The sequence below is a fragment of the Rhinatrema bivittatum genome, chromosome 2 (genome assembly GCF_901001135.1).
Source record: "Rhinatrema bivittatum chromosome 2, aRhiBiv1.1, whole genome shotgun sequence".
NCBI classification, from domain to species: Eukaryota; Metazoa; Chordata; class Amphibia; order Gymnophiona; family Rhinatrematidae; genus Rhinatrema; species Rhinatrema bivittatum.
In genome coordinates, this window is record NC_042616.1 from 428,861,373 (window position 1) to 428,879,447 (window position 18,075).

The 18,075-nt window shown below is 39.5% G+C and overlaps 1 protein-coding gene across 1 annotated transcript in view; it reads left to right on the plus strand.

Moving 5' to 3' along the window:
* PHLPP1 (PH domain and leucine rich repeat protein phosphatase 1) overlaps nucleotides 1-18,075 on the plus strand; it is a 418,300-nt gene that overhangs the window by 259,574 nt on the left and 140,651 nt on the right. The window contains exon 4 of the mRNA XM_029590299.1: nucleotides 4,173-4,339. Within this exon, the coding sequence (XP_029446159.1) occupies nucleotides 4,173-4,339 (167 nt within the window). The remainder of the gene's footprint in view (nucleotides 1-4,172; nucleotides 4,340-18,075) is intronic.

Below are 18,075 nucleotides of genomic sequence, written 5' to 3' on the forward strand. Positions count from 1 at the left end.
GGATAAGACCAAAGGTCCATCAAGCCCAGTATCCTATTTCCAAAAGTAGCCAATCCAGGTCACAAGTACCTGGCAGGATCCCAAGAGGTAGATTCCAAACTTCTTATCCCAAGAATAAACAGTGGATTTCTGCAACTCTATCTTAATGGTTAATGGACTTTTCCTCCAGGAACTTATCTAAATCTTTTGTAAACCAGCTATATGAATATCTTTCATCACATCCTCTGGCAATGAATTCCAAAGCTTAATTATGTGTTGAGGGAAAATATTTTCGCTTATTAGTTTTAAATGTATTAGTAACTTCATTATGTGTCCCCTGGTTTTTGTACTTTTTGAAAAAGTAAACTACTGATTAAAGTTTACTCGTTTCATTCCACTCATCATTTTATAGACCTCTAGCATATCTCACCTCAGCCATCCCTTCTCCAAGCTGAAGAGTCCTAATCTCTTTAGCCTTTCCTCACAGGTAAATCATTCCATCCCCTTTATCATCATGGTTGCCCTTCTCTGTACCTTTTCTATTCTGCTATCTCTTTTTTGAGATGATGTTACCAGAACTGCACACAATACTCAAGATGAGGTTGCACTATGGAGCAATACTGTGGCATTATGATATTCTCTGTTTTATTCTCCATTCCTTTCCTAATAATCCCTAGCATTCTATTTGCTTTCTTGGCTGCTGCTGCTGCACACTGAGCAGAAGATTTCAATATATTACTGATGATCCTTTTCCTGAATGGTGATTCCTAATGTGGCACCTTGCATTGTGTAGCTATAATTTGTGCTACTCTTCGTTTGCATTTGGCCACATTAAATTTCATTTGCATGCCTAGTCTCCCAGTATTGCAAGGTCCTCTTGCCATTTTTCATAATCCTCTTGTGATTTAACAACTTTGAATAATTTTGTGTCATCGGCAAATTTGATCACTCACTTATTCCCATTTCCAGGTCATTTATAAATATTTTAAAAAGCAGTGCTCCTAGAACAGATCCCTGGAGCACTCCACTTTTCACTTTTCTCCACTGAGAAAATTGACTATTTAGCCCTACTCTGTTTTCTATCTTTTAACCAGTTGGAAATCCACAATAGGACACTGCCACCTATCCCATGACTTTCTAACTTTCTAAGAAGTCTCTAATGAGAGACTTTGTCAAATGCTTTCTGGAAATCCAGGTACAGTATATCATCTGGCTCACTTTTATCCACATTTGTTTATGCCCTCAAAAAAAGTAGCAAATTGGTGAGGCAAGACTTTCCTTGACTAAATTCATGTTGGCTTTGTCCCATTAAACTGTCTGTCTATATGTTCAGCAATTTTGTTCTTTATGATAGTTTCTACCATTTTGCCTGGCACAGATGACAGACTTACTAGTTTGTAGTTTCCTGGATCACCCCTTGATCCCTTTGAAAAATTGATGTTACTTTGGCAACCCTCCAGTCTTCAGGTACCATAGATGATGTTAATGATAGTTTACACATTTCCAATACCAGGTCCACAATTAATTTCTCAGTTCTTTCAGCACCCTGGGATGCATACCATCTGGTCTAGGCGATTTGAGACTATTTAGTTTGTCAATTTGTCCTAGTGCATATTCCAAGTTCACTGAGATTTGTTTCATTTCCTCTGAATTATCTCCTTTGAATAGCATTTCTGGCATGGGTGTCTTACATCTTCCTTATTTATTTATTTGTTGAGTTTTATATACCGTCATTCGGTGAAGCCATCACAGCGGTTTACAAGATTCAAAAGGTATTCTCTTAACAAATGTGAATTAAGGGTATAACAGGATACATATTATAAACGTAAAGTTATTCTTTTTTATAGTCCAGAATAAAATCATTTTTGAATGAGAAGGGTTTGCTTGGTACTGGTTGATGACTTGTTTTTGCGTGGTTTTGGTTGGTAATTCTGTTAGGTGTTTGGATGCTTTGATACTTGATTGTCAATGTAGACTTTGTAAAACAGCCACGTTTTTAGATCCTTTTTGAATGTTTTGAGGTTAGGTTGGGTTCTTAAATCTTTTGGGAGGGAGTTCTATATTTTAGGGCAGGCGATGGAAAATGCTCTTTCTCTGGTTGCTGTCAAGTGAGCGTCTCTGATGGGGGGACGGGGGGGACGGGACTGTTAAGCGGCCTGTGTTATTTGAACGAAAGTTTCTTTGGGGATTTTGTATGGTTATGTCTAGACCAATTTGACCTTGATGTTCATTGTTTAGCAATTTGTGTATGATGGTCATGGATTTGTGTTCAATTCGGGATTTAATCGGAAGCCAGTGTAGTGAATACCGAAGCAAATAATTAATTTAGCCTCTCTGCCATGGCTTTGTCATCCCTAAGTGCGACTTTTACCCCTTGATCCATCTAATGGTAGGATTTCCTTGAAGGTTTTTTTACCTCAAATGTACCTGAAAAAGTTTATTAGAGTTTTTGCTTCCACAGCAAGCTTCTTTTTAAATTATTTTTTTGACTTGGTTATCAATGCTTTGCAACTAACTTGCCAGTGTTTATGCTGTTTCCTGTTTTCTTTATTCGGATCCCTTTTCCATTTCTTGAAAGATGTTCTTTTAACTATTATAGCCTCTCACCTCATCTTTTAACCATGCCAGTAGTCATTTAAACTTGCTTCTGCCTTTTCTATTGCGTGGAATACATCCAGTCTGGGCTTCCAAGATGGTATTTTTAAACAACGTCCATGCCTGATCTAACCTCTTAACCTTTGCAAGTGCTTCTTTCAGTTTTTTCCTAACTATTTTCTTCATTTTATCAGTCACCTTTATGAAAGTTCAAAACTGTGGCATTTTACCTTTTTTAGGAGCACGTGGAGGGCATGAGGGTAGGTACAGTGCCGAACTTATGTATAGGCGCTTGCAGAAGGACATGAGTTGCAGAGATAGGAACAAGGGCAGTGAGTGCTTCAGGATAAACAGTATTAGCTAGTCATGTCCACTGGCTAATGATAGAAACTTGAGCCTCAGATGCTAGGGTTAGCTCACTGGGTCTTTTTCTGAATTGAGTGTTTCTCCACAGAACTGCAAATCATGTCCCTGGTGCTCTCTAAGCCCATGTGGCTGAAGTTGCTGGAGCAGGCTCATACCTTGAGTCCTACACCTACTACTTATTAGCAGCCATTTGTAACTTTCTAGCCAGTCCAAAATGTGACTAATTTGTAGTAATTACTGTGGACTATGAAATATTAGCAGTACTGCTGCTCAGTGCATTAACCTGCATGTACCATATTAATATTCGATAGTACCTGAGTACTTGTCACGTAGTAGAATGTAATGTTGGCTGTAACAAAACATTTACCAGAAATAATAATCCACATAATCTTGATACACAACACATTTGATAGAGCACAGTTGTTAGTTGTAACTAATTGCTTTAACACAGGTCATTAAAAAAAAAAAAAAAAAGGTAAAACACCAACATTTTGTGTGTGAATCTGGATCTTTGGGGGCATTGCATCCTTGTTAATTGCAGGTGTAGTTAATTATTTTAGCTCTGAAATCATGATGGAATATTGAAACTTTGAGAAGTTTATAAATACTTTCATGTCTTTGTAATTTCTGGTAGTGGACACTTTGATACAGACCTTGTTTTGTCCCCTTATGCCATATTTCAGCATACTTAAAATGGGTGATATGGACCATGCCACTGATGATAAAACGATGTCCCAGTAGTGTAGCTATATGTTTAATGCTTTATTGGTTGACCATAAAAAATGAGAGAGACACCCTTATTTTTACTGGGTTCCTGGACTCACACAGACTTAACTCTGGATCAGACAGAGTCTATGGCAAAAGGGGAGTTTGCACTCTCCCAGGACTTCAAAATCATCCTTCAAAGCTCTCGCCACCAGAAATTCCTCTGCCCTTACATCTGGATCAGATGCTAAGGTACCAAAACCTGAAAGAGGGATTTTTTGCTCAATTTAATATAATTATGTACTTTCCTACTGCTTCTGCGAAGTAATTAATTCAAGCTTTACTTTTACTGGAAATTAGTCATATGGCAGAAAGTTTAAGACAGAGATATGGTTAAGTGCTTTTGTGTTGGTATCCCCAGGCATGAAATAGGTCCATCTGTGATGATATTGCTGGGCCAGAAGGGGGGACACACATATTGAGTGTGGTTTCTAAATGCCGTATTTTTGTTTTTAAATACATTTAAGGTTGCTTCACAGCGTATCAGCTCAGTGGATCTCTCTTGCTGCAGTCTGGAGCATCTGCCTGCCAACCTCTTCTATAGCCAGGACCTCACGCATCTGAACCTGAAGCAGAACTTCCTGAGGCTCAACCCTGCACCGTCGCCACACAGTGAGCTCAGTGACCTTCAGAGGTAAGGGCAGCTTTTATCATAGGGGCCACAGCGTCCAGGAAGGAACGGAGCTCGGCTTTGAGGCCAGCCACGTGTTTCTGCATGCAGGTTGTGACTTGAGTGTGTAATGCAAGTGGGTGGGGGGAAAGGGCAGCTCTGCTGCAAACTTAACTGTTAGATGTATGTTCGCAAACGGATTGATTCTTGTACACAAAAGCCATTGTTTTCTCTCACAGTTTCCCCAGAGCGGTGGTCCCCCCCCCCCCCCCCCCCCCCCCCCCCCCCCCCCCCCCATGTTCATCTGCAGGACCTTTCTAGATAAAGCTGGCATTTAAAGCCAATCAAGCTGTGTTACGTGGGTAACCATCTAATAGTTTTCTTAATGAAAATGCTTGTTAAGATACAGATCGTTCACCTTTTAGATTGCTGTTTTCATTTAAGTTCTTCATTAACATGTGCAGCAGAGCTAGAAGACAAATGCGTTTTTGGTATCCGCACTCTTCTATTGTTGCAGGTCCTACCTTCCCTCATTGCTTTGAGCTGTCAAGTAATAGAATCTTTTCCCTTACGTTGGAAACGCACTTTCTATAAGAGAAATATCTTGCCCAGACCTGCTCACAAGCTCTTAAACTCCATACATCTATTTTCTTCGAGGACTAAACAGGATGAATTTGCCACACACATGGGTGAAAGTCGTCCAGTAGTGCTGACATGAATTGTCTCTCTTTGAATTCTGGAAAGGAGCTTCTGGGGGTCTGCATGCAATTCCTACACACTGTTACTGGTGTTTTTTCAATGTGGTCACTTGGCTGCAAGATTTTCTCCGTGTAGCCCATTTTTCTCTTGACATGATTTTGGGTTTTGAGTTTGCCTTATTGATTTTTCCTTTCAGTGGACAAAAACTTCCAGCAGCTTTAAGCATTGCTTTTTACTACAACTACAAGATGTCCATCCATGAAATTTATATGCACTGGCTAGTGCTAGAGCATAATGTCCCTGGTTGTGGTATCTATTTTAAAATATCACTAAGGGCTATGAAGGACCCAAGAATCAAAATGCAGGATATCTTCTCTGCCTAGGGTGAAGTGCAGTACAACCGCGCCAGCATTAAAGGCATCAATATTGAAGGATCCTAACGATTCACTAGCCGCAGGCAATACATTGACACGAGGCAATCTTATTCATCTTCACCATCAAAATCGAGGTAGAAGTTCATGAGTAAAGAACGTTCCTGATCTTATTGCTCAGGGTTGAGTTCAGATTACAGGAAAGACTCCACTGAGCATTAAGTTGAAAACATCAAAGCATCAGTAGCATTCTCTATCAGGACTCCAAGAGCAAGAAAACTGCAACTCCTATCAAGCTGCTTTTCCAGATGAGCTCACCCTTAAGAACATAAGAAGTTGCTATACTGGGTCAGACCAGGGATCCCTAAAGCCAACAGTGGCCAATCCATGTTACAAGTACCTGGCAGGTATCCAAATATTAAATAGATCCCATGCTACTAATGTTGATAATAAGCAATGGTTATTACTAAGTCCAACATGATTAATAGTTTATGGAATTCTCCAAGAACTTATCCAAACATTTTTTAAACCCTGCTACACTAACTACCTTAACCACATCTTCTGGCAACAAATTCCAGAGCTTAATTGTGTTGTGTGAGAGAATTTTCTCTGATTTGTTTTAAATGTGCTACTTGCTAACTTCATGAAGTGCCCCATAATTAGCCTCCTAATATCTGAAAGATTAAATAACCAGCTCACATTTACCTGTTCAAGTCCTTTCATGATTTTATAGACCTCTATCATAAGAACATAAGAAATTGCCATGCTGGGTCAGACCAAGGGTCCATCAAGCCCAGCATCCTGTTTCCAACAGAGGCCGAACCTGACAAGTACCCAAACACCAAAAAGATCCCATGCTACTGATGCAATTAATAGCAGTGGCTAGTCCCTAAGTAAACTTGATTAATAGCAGTTAATGGACTTCTCCTCCAAGAACGTATCCAAACCTTTTTTGAACCCAACTACACTAACTGCACTAACCACATCCTCTGGCAACAAATTCCAGAGCTCAGTTGTGCGTTGAGTGAAAAAGAATTTTCTCCGATTAGTCTTAAATGTGCTAGTCGCTAACTTCATGGAATGCCCCCTAGTCCTATTATCTGAAAGTGTAAATAACTGATTCACATCTACTCGTTCAAGACCTCTCATGATTTTAAAGAACTCTATCATATCCCCCTCAGCCGTCTCTTCCCCAAGCTGAACAGCCCTAACCTCTCCAGTCTTTTCTCATAGGGGAGCTGTTCCATCCCCTTTATCATTTTGGTTGCCATTCTCTGTACCTTCTCCATTGCAACTATATCTTTTTTGAGATGCAGCAACCAGAATTGCACGGTATTCAAGGAGCGATAGAGAGGCATAATGACATTTTCCATTTTATTAACCATTCCCTTCCTAATAATTCCTAACATTGTTTGCTTTTTTGACTGCTGCAGCACACTAAGCTATTTCAAAGTATTATCCACTATGATGCCTAGATCTTTTCCTGGGTGGTAGCTCCTAATATGGAGCTGAACATCGTGTAATTACAGCAAAGGTTATTTTTCCCTATATGCAACACCTTGCACTTGTCCACATTAAATTTCATCTGCCATTTGGATGCCCAATCTTCCAGTCTTGCAAGGTCCTCCTGTAATGTATCACAATCCGCTTGTGATTTAACTACTCTGAATAATTTTGTATCAGCTGCAAATTTGATAACCTCACTCGTCTTATTCCTTTCCAGATCATTTATAAATATATTGAAAAGCATCGGTCCAAGTACAGATCCCTGAGGCACTCCACTGTTTTACCCTTTTCCACTGAGAAAATTGACCATTTAATCCAACTCTCTGTTTCCTGTCTCTTAACCAGTTTGTAATCCACAAAAGGACATCGCCTCCTATCCCATGACTTTTTAGTTTTCTTAGAAACCTCTCATGAGGTGCTTTATTAAACGCCTTCTGAAAATCCAAATACACTACAACTACCAGTTTATTTATTTTATTTATTTAAAAGTGTTTGTATACCGTCTTTACAAACAGTGTTTAATCAAAACGGTTTACATAACTAAATAAAAAAACAAATGTAAATAAAGATTTAAATTTAAAAGAACATAAAGATTATCAAATTATAAAAGCTCAAAATTACAAAAATATACAATAAAAATAAAAATCTAAAACAATGAATAGTTTACATAAAAAATAAATCAATATATAATAATGTTGTGCCCTGTGTGATGGAGAAGTAGTTATGTTATTTAGTGTGTGATATATGGAAAGCAGATTGAAATAAATGTGTTTTTAGGGATTTTTTGAAGTGTTTGGAGTTGGATATGGATCTTAAAGAGTCTGGTAATGTGTTCCATAAGATTGGTCCAATGACAGAGAATGATCTTTTTCTGGTGATGTCAAGACGGGCCTGTCGTGGTGATGGGATGTCTAAGAGGTTTTTGTCCAGTGATCTTAGATGTCTGGTGGGTTTGTAAATCCGGAGAATGGAACATAAGATAATTGAATTAGGAGTGTAGATGAGAGAGTGTATAATGGACAGGATCTTGAATTGTATTCTGTATTTAATTGGTAACCAATGTAATGATTGAAGTATCGGAGTGATGTGATTTTTTATGGAAGAGTTTAATAAGATACGTGCTGCTGCTGCTGCTGCTGCTCACCTTTATCCACATGTTTATTAACTCCTTCAAAAAAATGAAGCAGATTTGTTAGGCAAGACTTGCCTTGGGTAAAGCCATGCTGACTTTGTTCCATTAAACCATGTCTTTCTATATGCTCTACAATTTTGATCTTTAGAATAGTTTCCACTATTTTTCCTGGCACAGAAGTCAGGCTCATTGGTCTATAGTTTCCTGCATCGCCCCTGGAGCCCTTTTTAAATATTGGGGTTACATTGGCCACTCTCCAGTCTTCAGGTACAATGGATGATTTTAATGATAGGTTACAAATTTTAACTAATAGATCAGAAATTTCATTTTTTAGTTCCTTCAGTACCCTACGATGCATACCATCTGGTCCAGGTGATTTGCTACTCTTTAGTTTCTCAGTTTGGCCTACATCTTCCAGGTTCACAGTGATTTGGTTCAGTTCATCTGACTCATCACCCTTGAAAACCATCTCTGGAACAGGTATCTCCCCAATATCCTCATTAGAAACACGGAAGCAAAGAATTAATTTAGTCTTTCTGCAATGGCCTTATCTACCCTAAGAGCCCCTTTAACCCCTCGGTCATCTAACGGTCCAAACGACTCCCTCACAGGTTTCTTGCTTCAGATATATTTTTTAAAGTTTTTATTATGAGGTTTTGCCTTCTTGGCCAACTTCATTTCAAATTCTCTCTTCGCCTGTCTTATCAATGATTTACACTTTATTTGATAATACTTATGCTTTATCCTATTTTCTTCAGATGGATCCTTCTTCCAATTTTTGAAGGATTTTTTTTTTTGGCTAAAATAGCCTCTTTCACCTCATCTTTTAAACATGCCTGTAATCATTTTGCCTTCCTTCCACCTTTCTTAATGCGTGGAATACATCTGGACTGCGCGTCTAGGATTGTATTTTTAAACAATGTCCATGCCTGTTGAACACACCTTTCAGTTTTTTCTATTTTCCTCATTTTATCAAAGTTTCCCTTTTGAAAGTTTAGTGTTAGAGCTGTAGATCTATTTATTGTCCCCCTTCCAGTTATTAGTTTAAATTTGATCATGTTATGATCACTATTGCCAAGTGGCCCCATCACCATTTCCGCTCTCACCATATCCTGCGTTCCACTAAGAATTAAATCTAAAATAGCTCCCTCTCTTGTTGGTTCCTGAACCAATTGCTCCATGAAGCAGTCATTTATTACATCCAGGAACTTTGTCCTGATGTTACATTTACCCAATCAATATTGGGGTAATTGAAATCTCTCACTATTATTGCACTGCCGAATTGGTTAGCTTCCCTGATTTCTCTTAGCATTTCATCATCTGTCTGACCATTTTGTCCAGGTGGACGGTAGTATACTCCTATCACTATACTCTTACCCAACACACATGGGATTTCTACCCATATAAATTCTATTGAGCATTTAGTCTCTTGTTTGATCTTTATTCTGTTAGTCTCTATACCCTCCCGGGCATAATGTGCCATACCCCCACCAACTTGATCCTCCCTATCATTGCAATATAATTTGTACTCTAATATAGCACTGACCCATTGGTTATCCTCCTTCCACCAGGTCTCTGTGATGCCAAGTATGTCAATCTCATCATTTACTGCTATACACTCTAACTCTCCCATCTTACTTCTTAGACTTCTGGCATTGGCATACAGACATTTCAAAGTGTGTGTTTTGTTTGTATTAACCTGTTTTTCAGTTCTTGGGGATAATTTGGAAATCTTTAGCTCAGATGATTTTTTACATGTAGATACATGGACTATGTTTGCTTTTAATGGAACATCTCTGTTGGGATGTCCTAACTCTCCTGTTTCATTAGTATCCTTCAAGGATACATTTCTCCACGCCATGCACTGCTGAGTGACTGTCGGCTTTCCCTCTTGTTTTAGTTTAAAAGCTACTCTATCTCCTTTTTAAAAGTTAGTGGCAGCAGGTTGGCTCCACTCTGGTTAAGGTGGAGCCCATCCTTTCGGAAAAGTCTCCCCCTTCCCCAAAAGTTTCACAGTTCCTTACAAAACTGAATCCCTCTTCCCTGCACTACAGTCTCATCCACGCATTGAAACTGGAGCTCTGCCTGCCTCTGGGGGACCTGCACGTGGAAGAGGGAGCATTTCAGAGAATGCCACACTGGAGGTTCTAGATTTCAGCTTTCTCCCTAAAATCCTAAATTTGGCTTCCATAATCTCTCTCACATTTTCCTATGTCATTGGTGCCCACATGTACCATGACATCCGGCTTCTCCCAAGCGCTGTCTATAATCCTATCTGGGTGACACATGAAGTCTGCCACCTTCGCACCTCAGCTGTCTCTTCTCCAAGCTGAACAGCCCCAACCTTTTTAGCTTTTCCTCATAGGGGTGCCATTCCATGTCCTTCTCTATACCTTCTTCAGTGCAACTATATCCTTTTTTGAGATGCAGTGTCCAGACTTGAACACAGTACTCAAGGTATGGTCTCACCATCATCTATGGTTCCCTCAGAACAAATTGGCACTAGGATTGGGGTCATGACTTTTTAAGACTTGACATTGATATTGTCTGTACCGAGCTGAAATGAAACAGCTTTGGACAAGGAATGCTGCCCAGTTACCCAGCATCCCCTGATCATGATGCTCAGAGTTATCTAAGAAACCTATTCAGGATGCAGCAAGGTCAGTGTCTTCTCAGACTTTGGATCCCATCGTAATCTTGGGTTCTTGGGATCCTGTGTACAGGTCTAAAGAATCAAGTTCTGAAGAACAAAATTCTGAAGACCTCCTCCTTAGACTTATCCCCTCTTCTGAGAAGGAACGGGTCCCCTCCAGAGCAATTTTCTTTCCCAGTTTTTTGTGCAAACAATGGATGAGGCTCTTTATTTATAAACATTTGAAAACGTATTTTAAATCAGGATGACTTTCGTACTATTGTTCAGTCGTTTGTTTTATCTGTAATTGAGTGCTGCAATTCCCTATTATTTGGCCATTGCAAGTACTACAAAATTCTGCAGCCCTTTTGATTTCTTGGGTTCATAGAAGGGACCATGTTTCACCATTATTGTATGACCTGCACTGGCTGCCTGTAACTAAGCGTATTGAATTGAAAATCCTGAGATTAATATTTAAAGCTCTAAAATTCAGAGAATCAATCTATTTATTATATTTGCTAAAATATTATTCTCCTGGTCGTAATTATGTTCCCAAAGTAAATTGCTTCTTGATGTTCCTTACATTAAGTCAGCCCACTTAATGGAGAGACACAATCGTGCTTTCCAAGTTATTGGTCCCATTTTGTGGAACACCCTACCCGATTCAATTGGAACCATTGATGATGATGATGATGTCACTTTTCGGAAGCAGCTGATTTCCCTTTTGTTTAATAAAATGTAATCTATTGATGCTAGCCTTGTCTTTTGCCTAATAAAGGCATGGAATAACTATTTACTTAATAATGTGTTATATTTTTTTAACATTTTGTATTTTAATTGGTTTTGTGTTTTACTTGATTTATTTTGCTTGTGGTCCACCTAGTAAGGGTCCCCTGTTTTGGTGGAAGAGAAATTGTTGAAATAAATAAAATAAACTGGCTATTGGTAGCCCCATCAAGGGACATCCTTCAGTTGCATCTCCTGTCATCGATAAACCCCCCTTCAGTCCCTCTGATTCATGATCAATTTTGAAAAATTGGTACTAGAACCAACTTCATGAATTCAATTTATTGAAGCCACACAAATGAGAGCATTCCTTTCTTTGGAAAGAATAAAAGCATTTGCAAAATTCCTAAAGTGCTACTGAAATCAACTTCTACAACAGCCTGCCACATTCTCGTATTCTCAGGACACCTAGCGGTGATTCATGTAGTTCTGTTGACATGCTTGCATATGTGCCATCTACAACCAGCTCCTTCAACCACTTCACACAAAGATCACCCTCACCCAAGAGATGAAGGAAGAGATATGTGGTTACAACCATCCAGACTGCTGGAAGGAGTTCCCCTTCAACAAATATCTTATCAAATGGTTCTAGTCATGCACCATGGTGGTGATGCCTCCACCATAGGATGGGGAGCCTACACTTGCTGTTTCAAGATGCAAGGAATTTGATTATTTCAAGAAAGCTGGCTATAAATCAACTTACTGTAGCTCAGAACAATGTGCAGTGCATTATATGCATTATTTATTTATTTATTTAACTTCTTTTAATATACCGATGCTCAAGACCATGTCTTATCGTACCGGTTTACATAAAACCAGGGTAAAAACCATAAATAATAGAAGTTTTTCTATATTCATATACATCCTCAAATAAAAACACATAGTGATCCAAACAGATAATCAAGTAGCAATGGTCTACGTGAGCAACCAGGGAGGAACTGGATCATGGATCCTGTGTCAGGAAGTTCTATAGATATGGCACTGGGCAATACAGAATCAAGCCACTCTTGGCCTCTTATTTATCAGGCATTGAAAACACCATGGCGGACAGATTCAGCAGATTATTCCACCCACTCGAATGATCCGTAAATCAATCCAAAGCCAACTGACTTTTCAAGCTGTTGGGTCAGCCATGGATCAACTATTTGCAACAGAACAGAACCAAAAAGGAAATTCGACCCAGTACTCTACACGAAGCTCTAGATGCCTTCCTAATCCCTTGGAACACAGGCCTCAGGTACGCTTTTCCGCACCTGTTCAGAAGAGCTCAATGCTCTACTAGCTTGGAGAGACTATTCCATTCAGTGCTGCTGTTGTACTTTGGACATTGAAGCGTGGGCCCTTGGTCGCTGTAAGAGAAGACACCTCCCACAGGGCGGAGCCCTTAACGCGATAGGCTAGCTCTAGGCAGAGATGGACACAGAGATAAAGCTTTATTGTACTGCAACGTAGATGGTAACCCGAGGATTGGGTGGTGATTCCAGATTGGAGAAACCAGATGATGATGATCAGTCTGTAGGTTGCAGAGTGGAAAAGGCAGTTCTTCAGTCTCACCAGACCCGCGGTACAGGATAGGTAGAGTCTCTATGGAGAGATAAATGAGACAAAGCAAGATTGAACAGGAGCGGCCAGTACTCACTCTGATGCTGGTAGTTGTAGTAAGAGAGAGCCCCGAGGAGCAGAGGTCTCGAATGAGCAAGGCCCCCGAGGAGCGGGTGCTGTAGGCGTCCTGGTAATAGGTAGACAACTCCGAAGGGTAAATAGGAGCAAGGCAAGGTCCTGAGGAGCGGGTACCTGGAGCGAGAGTACACAGAGCCGGGAGCGTCTGGTAACGAGGAGAGATCAGCATAGAGGATTCCTTGCTAACTTGTAGTTGGAATTGAGAATGGAGTTTAAATACCAGAGCTAGTGACATCATGCGGTGGGGAGCCCCTGAGGTTCCCGCCATGACACACGTAAAGGACTGGGCTGCGCTTGTGTGTGTGCCCTAGGTGACTCCTGGAGAAAGATGGCGAATGCAATCGCCCATGCCGGACCGAGAACACCAGAGGGTTCGATGTGAAGAAGCGGAGGCAGCCATCTTACCAAAATGGACTAAGTCAGGCAGAAAAAAGGTGCGCAACAGCTGCCTGATGACATCACCCACAGATCATGGCTAATTCATCCTGCTATCTACGGAAAACACCATTTAGTGTAAACAAACTTGCTTTCCCACTGGTGTTTTGTGTATTTTTTATTTTTATTTTTTACTGTTTTTAAATAATGGCTGTATAATAAAGCTTGCATACGTTTGCTATATCATTGGTGCTATGAGTGCAAATGCCTCTTGCATGCACAGCCCAGGCTGTTCTATACAAATCTGCAGTGGTTTTTGTGATAGATTTCTAGACACAGTTTTTACATTCAGGTGAATTTAAATGGAAGAGCAATAAATTAGGTTCTGGAGTGTTTTTCTACTGTTGTGGTTAGGAGGATCCTGGAAAACAATTTTGCTGTTTAGTAGTTGCTGTTTGGTATTAGAGGTTAATGATTCAGTAGAATTTGTGCACACAACAAAAATATGTTGCATTGGACTTTGATAAGTAAAGGATTGGATTGGAATAATAAAGATCGTGCACCACCGCTGCTGCTGCTGCTAATACTACTACTAATCACTTCTATAGTGCTATTTGATGTACGAGGCGCTGCACAAAACACATGACAATCCCTACTCAGTAGAGCTTATTATTTGATTAAGATAGGGCATTTATTAAGAAAATGATTATCTTGCTTAGGGCCTTTTTGATTTAATCAGTAGATAAGATTTGAAAGCCTCATAAATGTGAGCTTTTAGACTGGATTTGAATAAGACCAGAGAAGGGAGCATGATACACTAATTCAGGAAGCCTATTCCAAGTGAACAGTGCAGCTAGGTGGAAAGCATGGAGGAGAAGGGCAGAGATAAGTGACTTGTTTAATGAGCAGAGTTCACAAGGAGGGTTGTAGGAAGAGGAGAGAAAGTGAGAAGCTGAAGACTCTAGTAGATGAGTAAACTAAGTTTGACTGTATGGTTACTCTACCAATCTAAGGCAAGAAATATAAAAACTACCAACTTGAGCATCAATGGCTAAAGAACAAATCCGTAACAAATTTAGATCTATATAAAATCAATTAGAAACATATAGCAATTCTGTGAACATCTCTTTAAAAAAAATTATTATTTTTCCAAAAAAATTAATGGAGCAATTTTCAATTCAAGGTTTTTATTTTCCACTCTTAAAACTTCCCATCGCGGGGACAAATGCCAACTATAATTTGTTCTTCAGCCAAATGTAATGAGATGCTGGAATTTTTTCAAAACAAAATTGAAGATCTATGTGCCAAATTTCCACAAACTACAACTGCCATAACCCAAATAAGGCAGAAACCTGATGTAAGTTGGAATCAATTCACAACAATAGCAGAAAGTGAAATTCAACAAATTATTGCTAATATCAATTCTATTTCAGCATATGCACTTAAGATACTGCTTAAAGAAATAACCCCATATGTAAAGAAAATTGTTAACCTATTCTTGAGTGAAGGCATCATGCCTTCAATCAAAATTGCCTCTGTTCATGCCCTACTGAAAGACTCAAGTAATCCCACTGTATGTGCTATTTATCGGCCAATTTCTACTCTTATCTTTTTTGGCTAAACTTATAAAAAGAAGTTAACCAACAACTAAACACCTGCTTGGAAGACAACCATCTGTTGTATCCAAGTTAATGTGGATTCAGAAAAAATCAGAATACTGAAACCATTCTTTCAATGTTTGGCAAAGTATGGTGTGGTTTTGACAGTGGGCAAAGTTACCTACTGGTCCTTTTGGACCCGTCGGTTGCTTTCGACAATGCCATTCTCAAAACCCTACTGGAAGTGTTTGGAATATCAGATCTGGTATTGAAATGGTTCAGTTAATTCCTAACCAACCAATCCTATCAAGTAAGGATGGGTAATGTTTCCAAATGGGTTCAAATAAAAACTGGGGTCCCATGGGGGGGTGGTCTTCAGTTTCTGCTTCTCTGTTCAATATATACTTAGCTCCATTACGTAAATTACTGGGAGGATGTGTTCTGAATTATCGTACATTCACTACCTACATCCGGTTCCTCATACCAATCACGAATTCCATGTCTAACATATTTAAATACCTTGAAATATATTTGTTACACATTCAAAAATGGCTGTTTTACAATAAACTAACATTGAATATTTCAAAAACTGGGCTTATGATGCTAACTAGACAGCAAGCTATTACAGACCTCCCATCTTTTAATTTCAATGGCCATAAAGATCAAACTGTTATCAACTGTTCAGGGTTTAGGTATGATTCTTGACAGACTGAATATGAAAGCACACATTTGCTCACTGGTTAAAACCGGATACCACAAACTAAGAATGCTGAGGATTTTTGCACAGTCCCGCAGTCGTCATTGTTCGCCAGATTAGACTTTTGTAATTCTTTATTACTAGGACTACTGGCAAACACATTGAGGCTCCTTACAGCTAGTCCAGAATTCTGCAGTGAGAGTATTGATGGGAACTTCAAACTATGCCCGTATTTCTCCAATGCTGTCTGTTGCAGTGGTTACACATCCAGTTCAGTATACAATACAAAACGCTAACAATGATTCATAAGAGAGTATATAATAATGACGCAATTTGGCTAGGAGCTTCTTTATGCCTGCACATACCCCCCATTGTACTCTGAGGTCAGCTAGTAAAGGTTTACTATCAGTTCCAAGTATCCCACAAGCACATCTGGGTGAAGTCAGAAATCATACAGTATGTGTAGCAGGTCCGTTGATCTGGAATAGAATGCCTGTACAGCTGAGCATTGAGCCGGACTCAAAAGTCTTAAAAACAAAACAAAACAAAACCTATTAAAGACATGGCTGTATCAGCAGGCATTTGACAAGACTAACCGGTAGAGTGGCTTACAGGTAGATTATTGTTGTAGTCCCATGTGTACTTAGGGCTACTGTTTGTCAAGGATGTTAAGAAACCCAACATATGTTTTTAGGACTTTTGTGTGTGTTATGCTGTGAATTGCCACAATCTTTGGAGTGTTGGTAAAAATGATTTTTAAATAAATGAATAAGGGTTCTGGTACTGTGCTCACAAAAGAAGAGTTGGATTTTGGTGGCAATAGAGAGAAATGTCACATTCCTTAGCGTCCCTACCAGATCACTGAGTTCTCCTCAGCCCCCACCCGCCAGCAGATAGTGGAAACAGAGAAAAATTGTATAAGCAGACTAAGTTCCTTTATAGGCTGGAGCAGCAAAAAGCTTAGCCAGTATGTATGTATTTATTTTATTTAAAAGATTTCTAAACCATCCTTCCAAGGTTCAAGGCAGGGTACAGTAAAAACATCCATAATATCTCTAACAAGTGACATAAAAAAATAAATACAGAAGAAAAAATAAATTGACAGAATGCCTGCAAGCAGATCATAAAAGTGACTCAGCCCTCAGGATTATAGGCCATTCAGAATATGTATGTCTTTAATGCTTTCCTAAAGAACTTGGTGTCTGAGATGGCATGTATTTCTCTAGGGAGAGACTTCCACAGAGTGGGGACTATCTGTCTCCAGCAGAAGGGGCAGCAGAAGGGCAACTAGGCCCAGGGATCAGAGGACCTGTTTTTTGAGATCCACATTCTCTGAGAGTGATTATGAAAAACTTTGGGAGCTTTCAGGTGATGATCACATGGTTGATTCTCTTCCCCCCCCCCCCCCTTGAGGAACCAGCCCAAGGAAGGGGGTTAGTCCTCTTGATTTGTTCCTGGGTGTCCTAAAGAGCCAGGGAACAATCAGAGGGTATATGCAAGTGCACTTGGTAGTGTCTGCAAAGGCAATGATTACAGTTAGGGAAAAAAAAAAAATAGGCTGCACTCCTCCCAGTGAAGAGAGAGTGTACTGAACTTGCCTTGGAGCCAGTATTCAGAGGTCTTGAACAAAGGTAATTTTGATTCCCTCCATTCCCAGGATGTCCACAGAGAAAGGGAAGCAGTGCACCTTGTGCTATCCTGAAAATGTCTGCCGCAGCAGGCTCTTTGTGCATGGTATGTACAGTTGGGGCCAATCGGGAAGCTGTGGTGCTTCCAGGGGAGTCAGGGCAACAGCTACCCCAGGCAATGGATGGTGCTATCACTCCTCCTGGGTCCTGACTTAAGGAGTTAAGGGAAAGGCCACACAACGGTTTACATTTCATACACTGTGACATAACATAAATATTAATAATCAGATAATAAAATACATCAAATAATTACTCAAAAATAAAACCAAATATAATTATATAAAAATCAATAAGAGCATAAAACATCATTAATAATGTAAAATGCACAATAAATTCTAAAATCCTAATTAAAGAAGGAAAAAAAACAACAAATAACTACTCTAAGAATCTCTTTTCACGGTGTAAAAGCCTGTGTATATAGTCAGGTTTTCAAATCCTTCTTAAATTGCCTGAGGTCATGTTGAAGTCTGAGTTTCAAGGGCATGGCATTCCAGACTTTTGACCCCGTGAGTGAGATTGCTTTATCTCTAACGTGAGTTAGATGTGATGTTTTTACTGATGGTATCGGTAATAGGCCTTTATTTGCGGATCTTAGA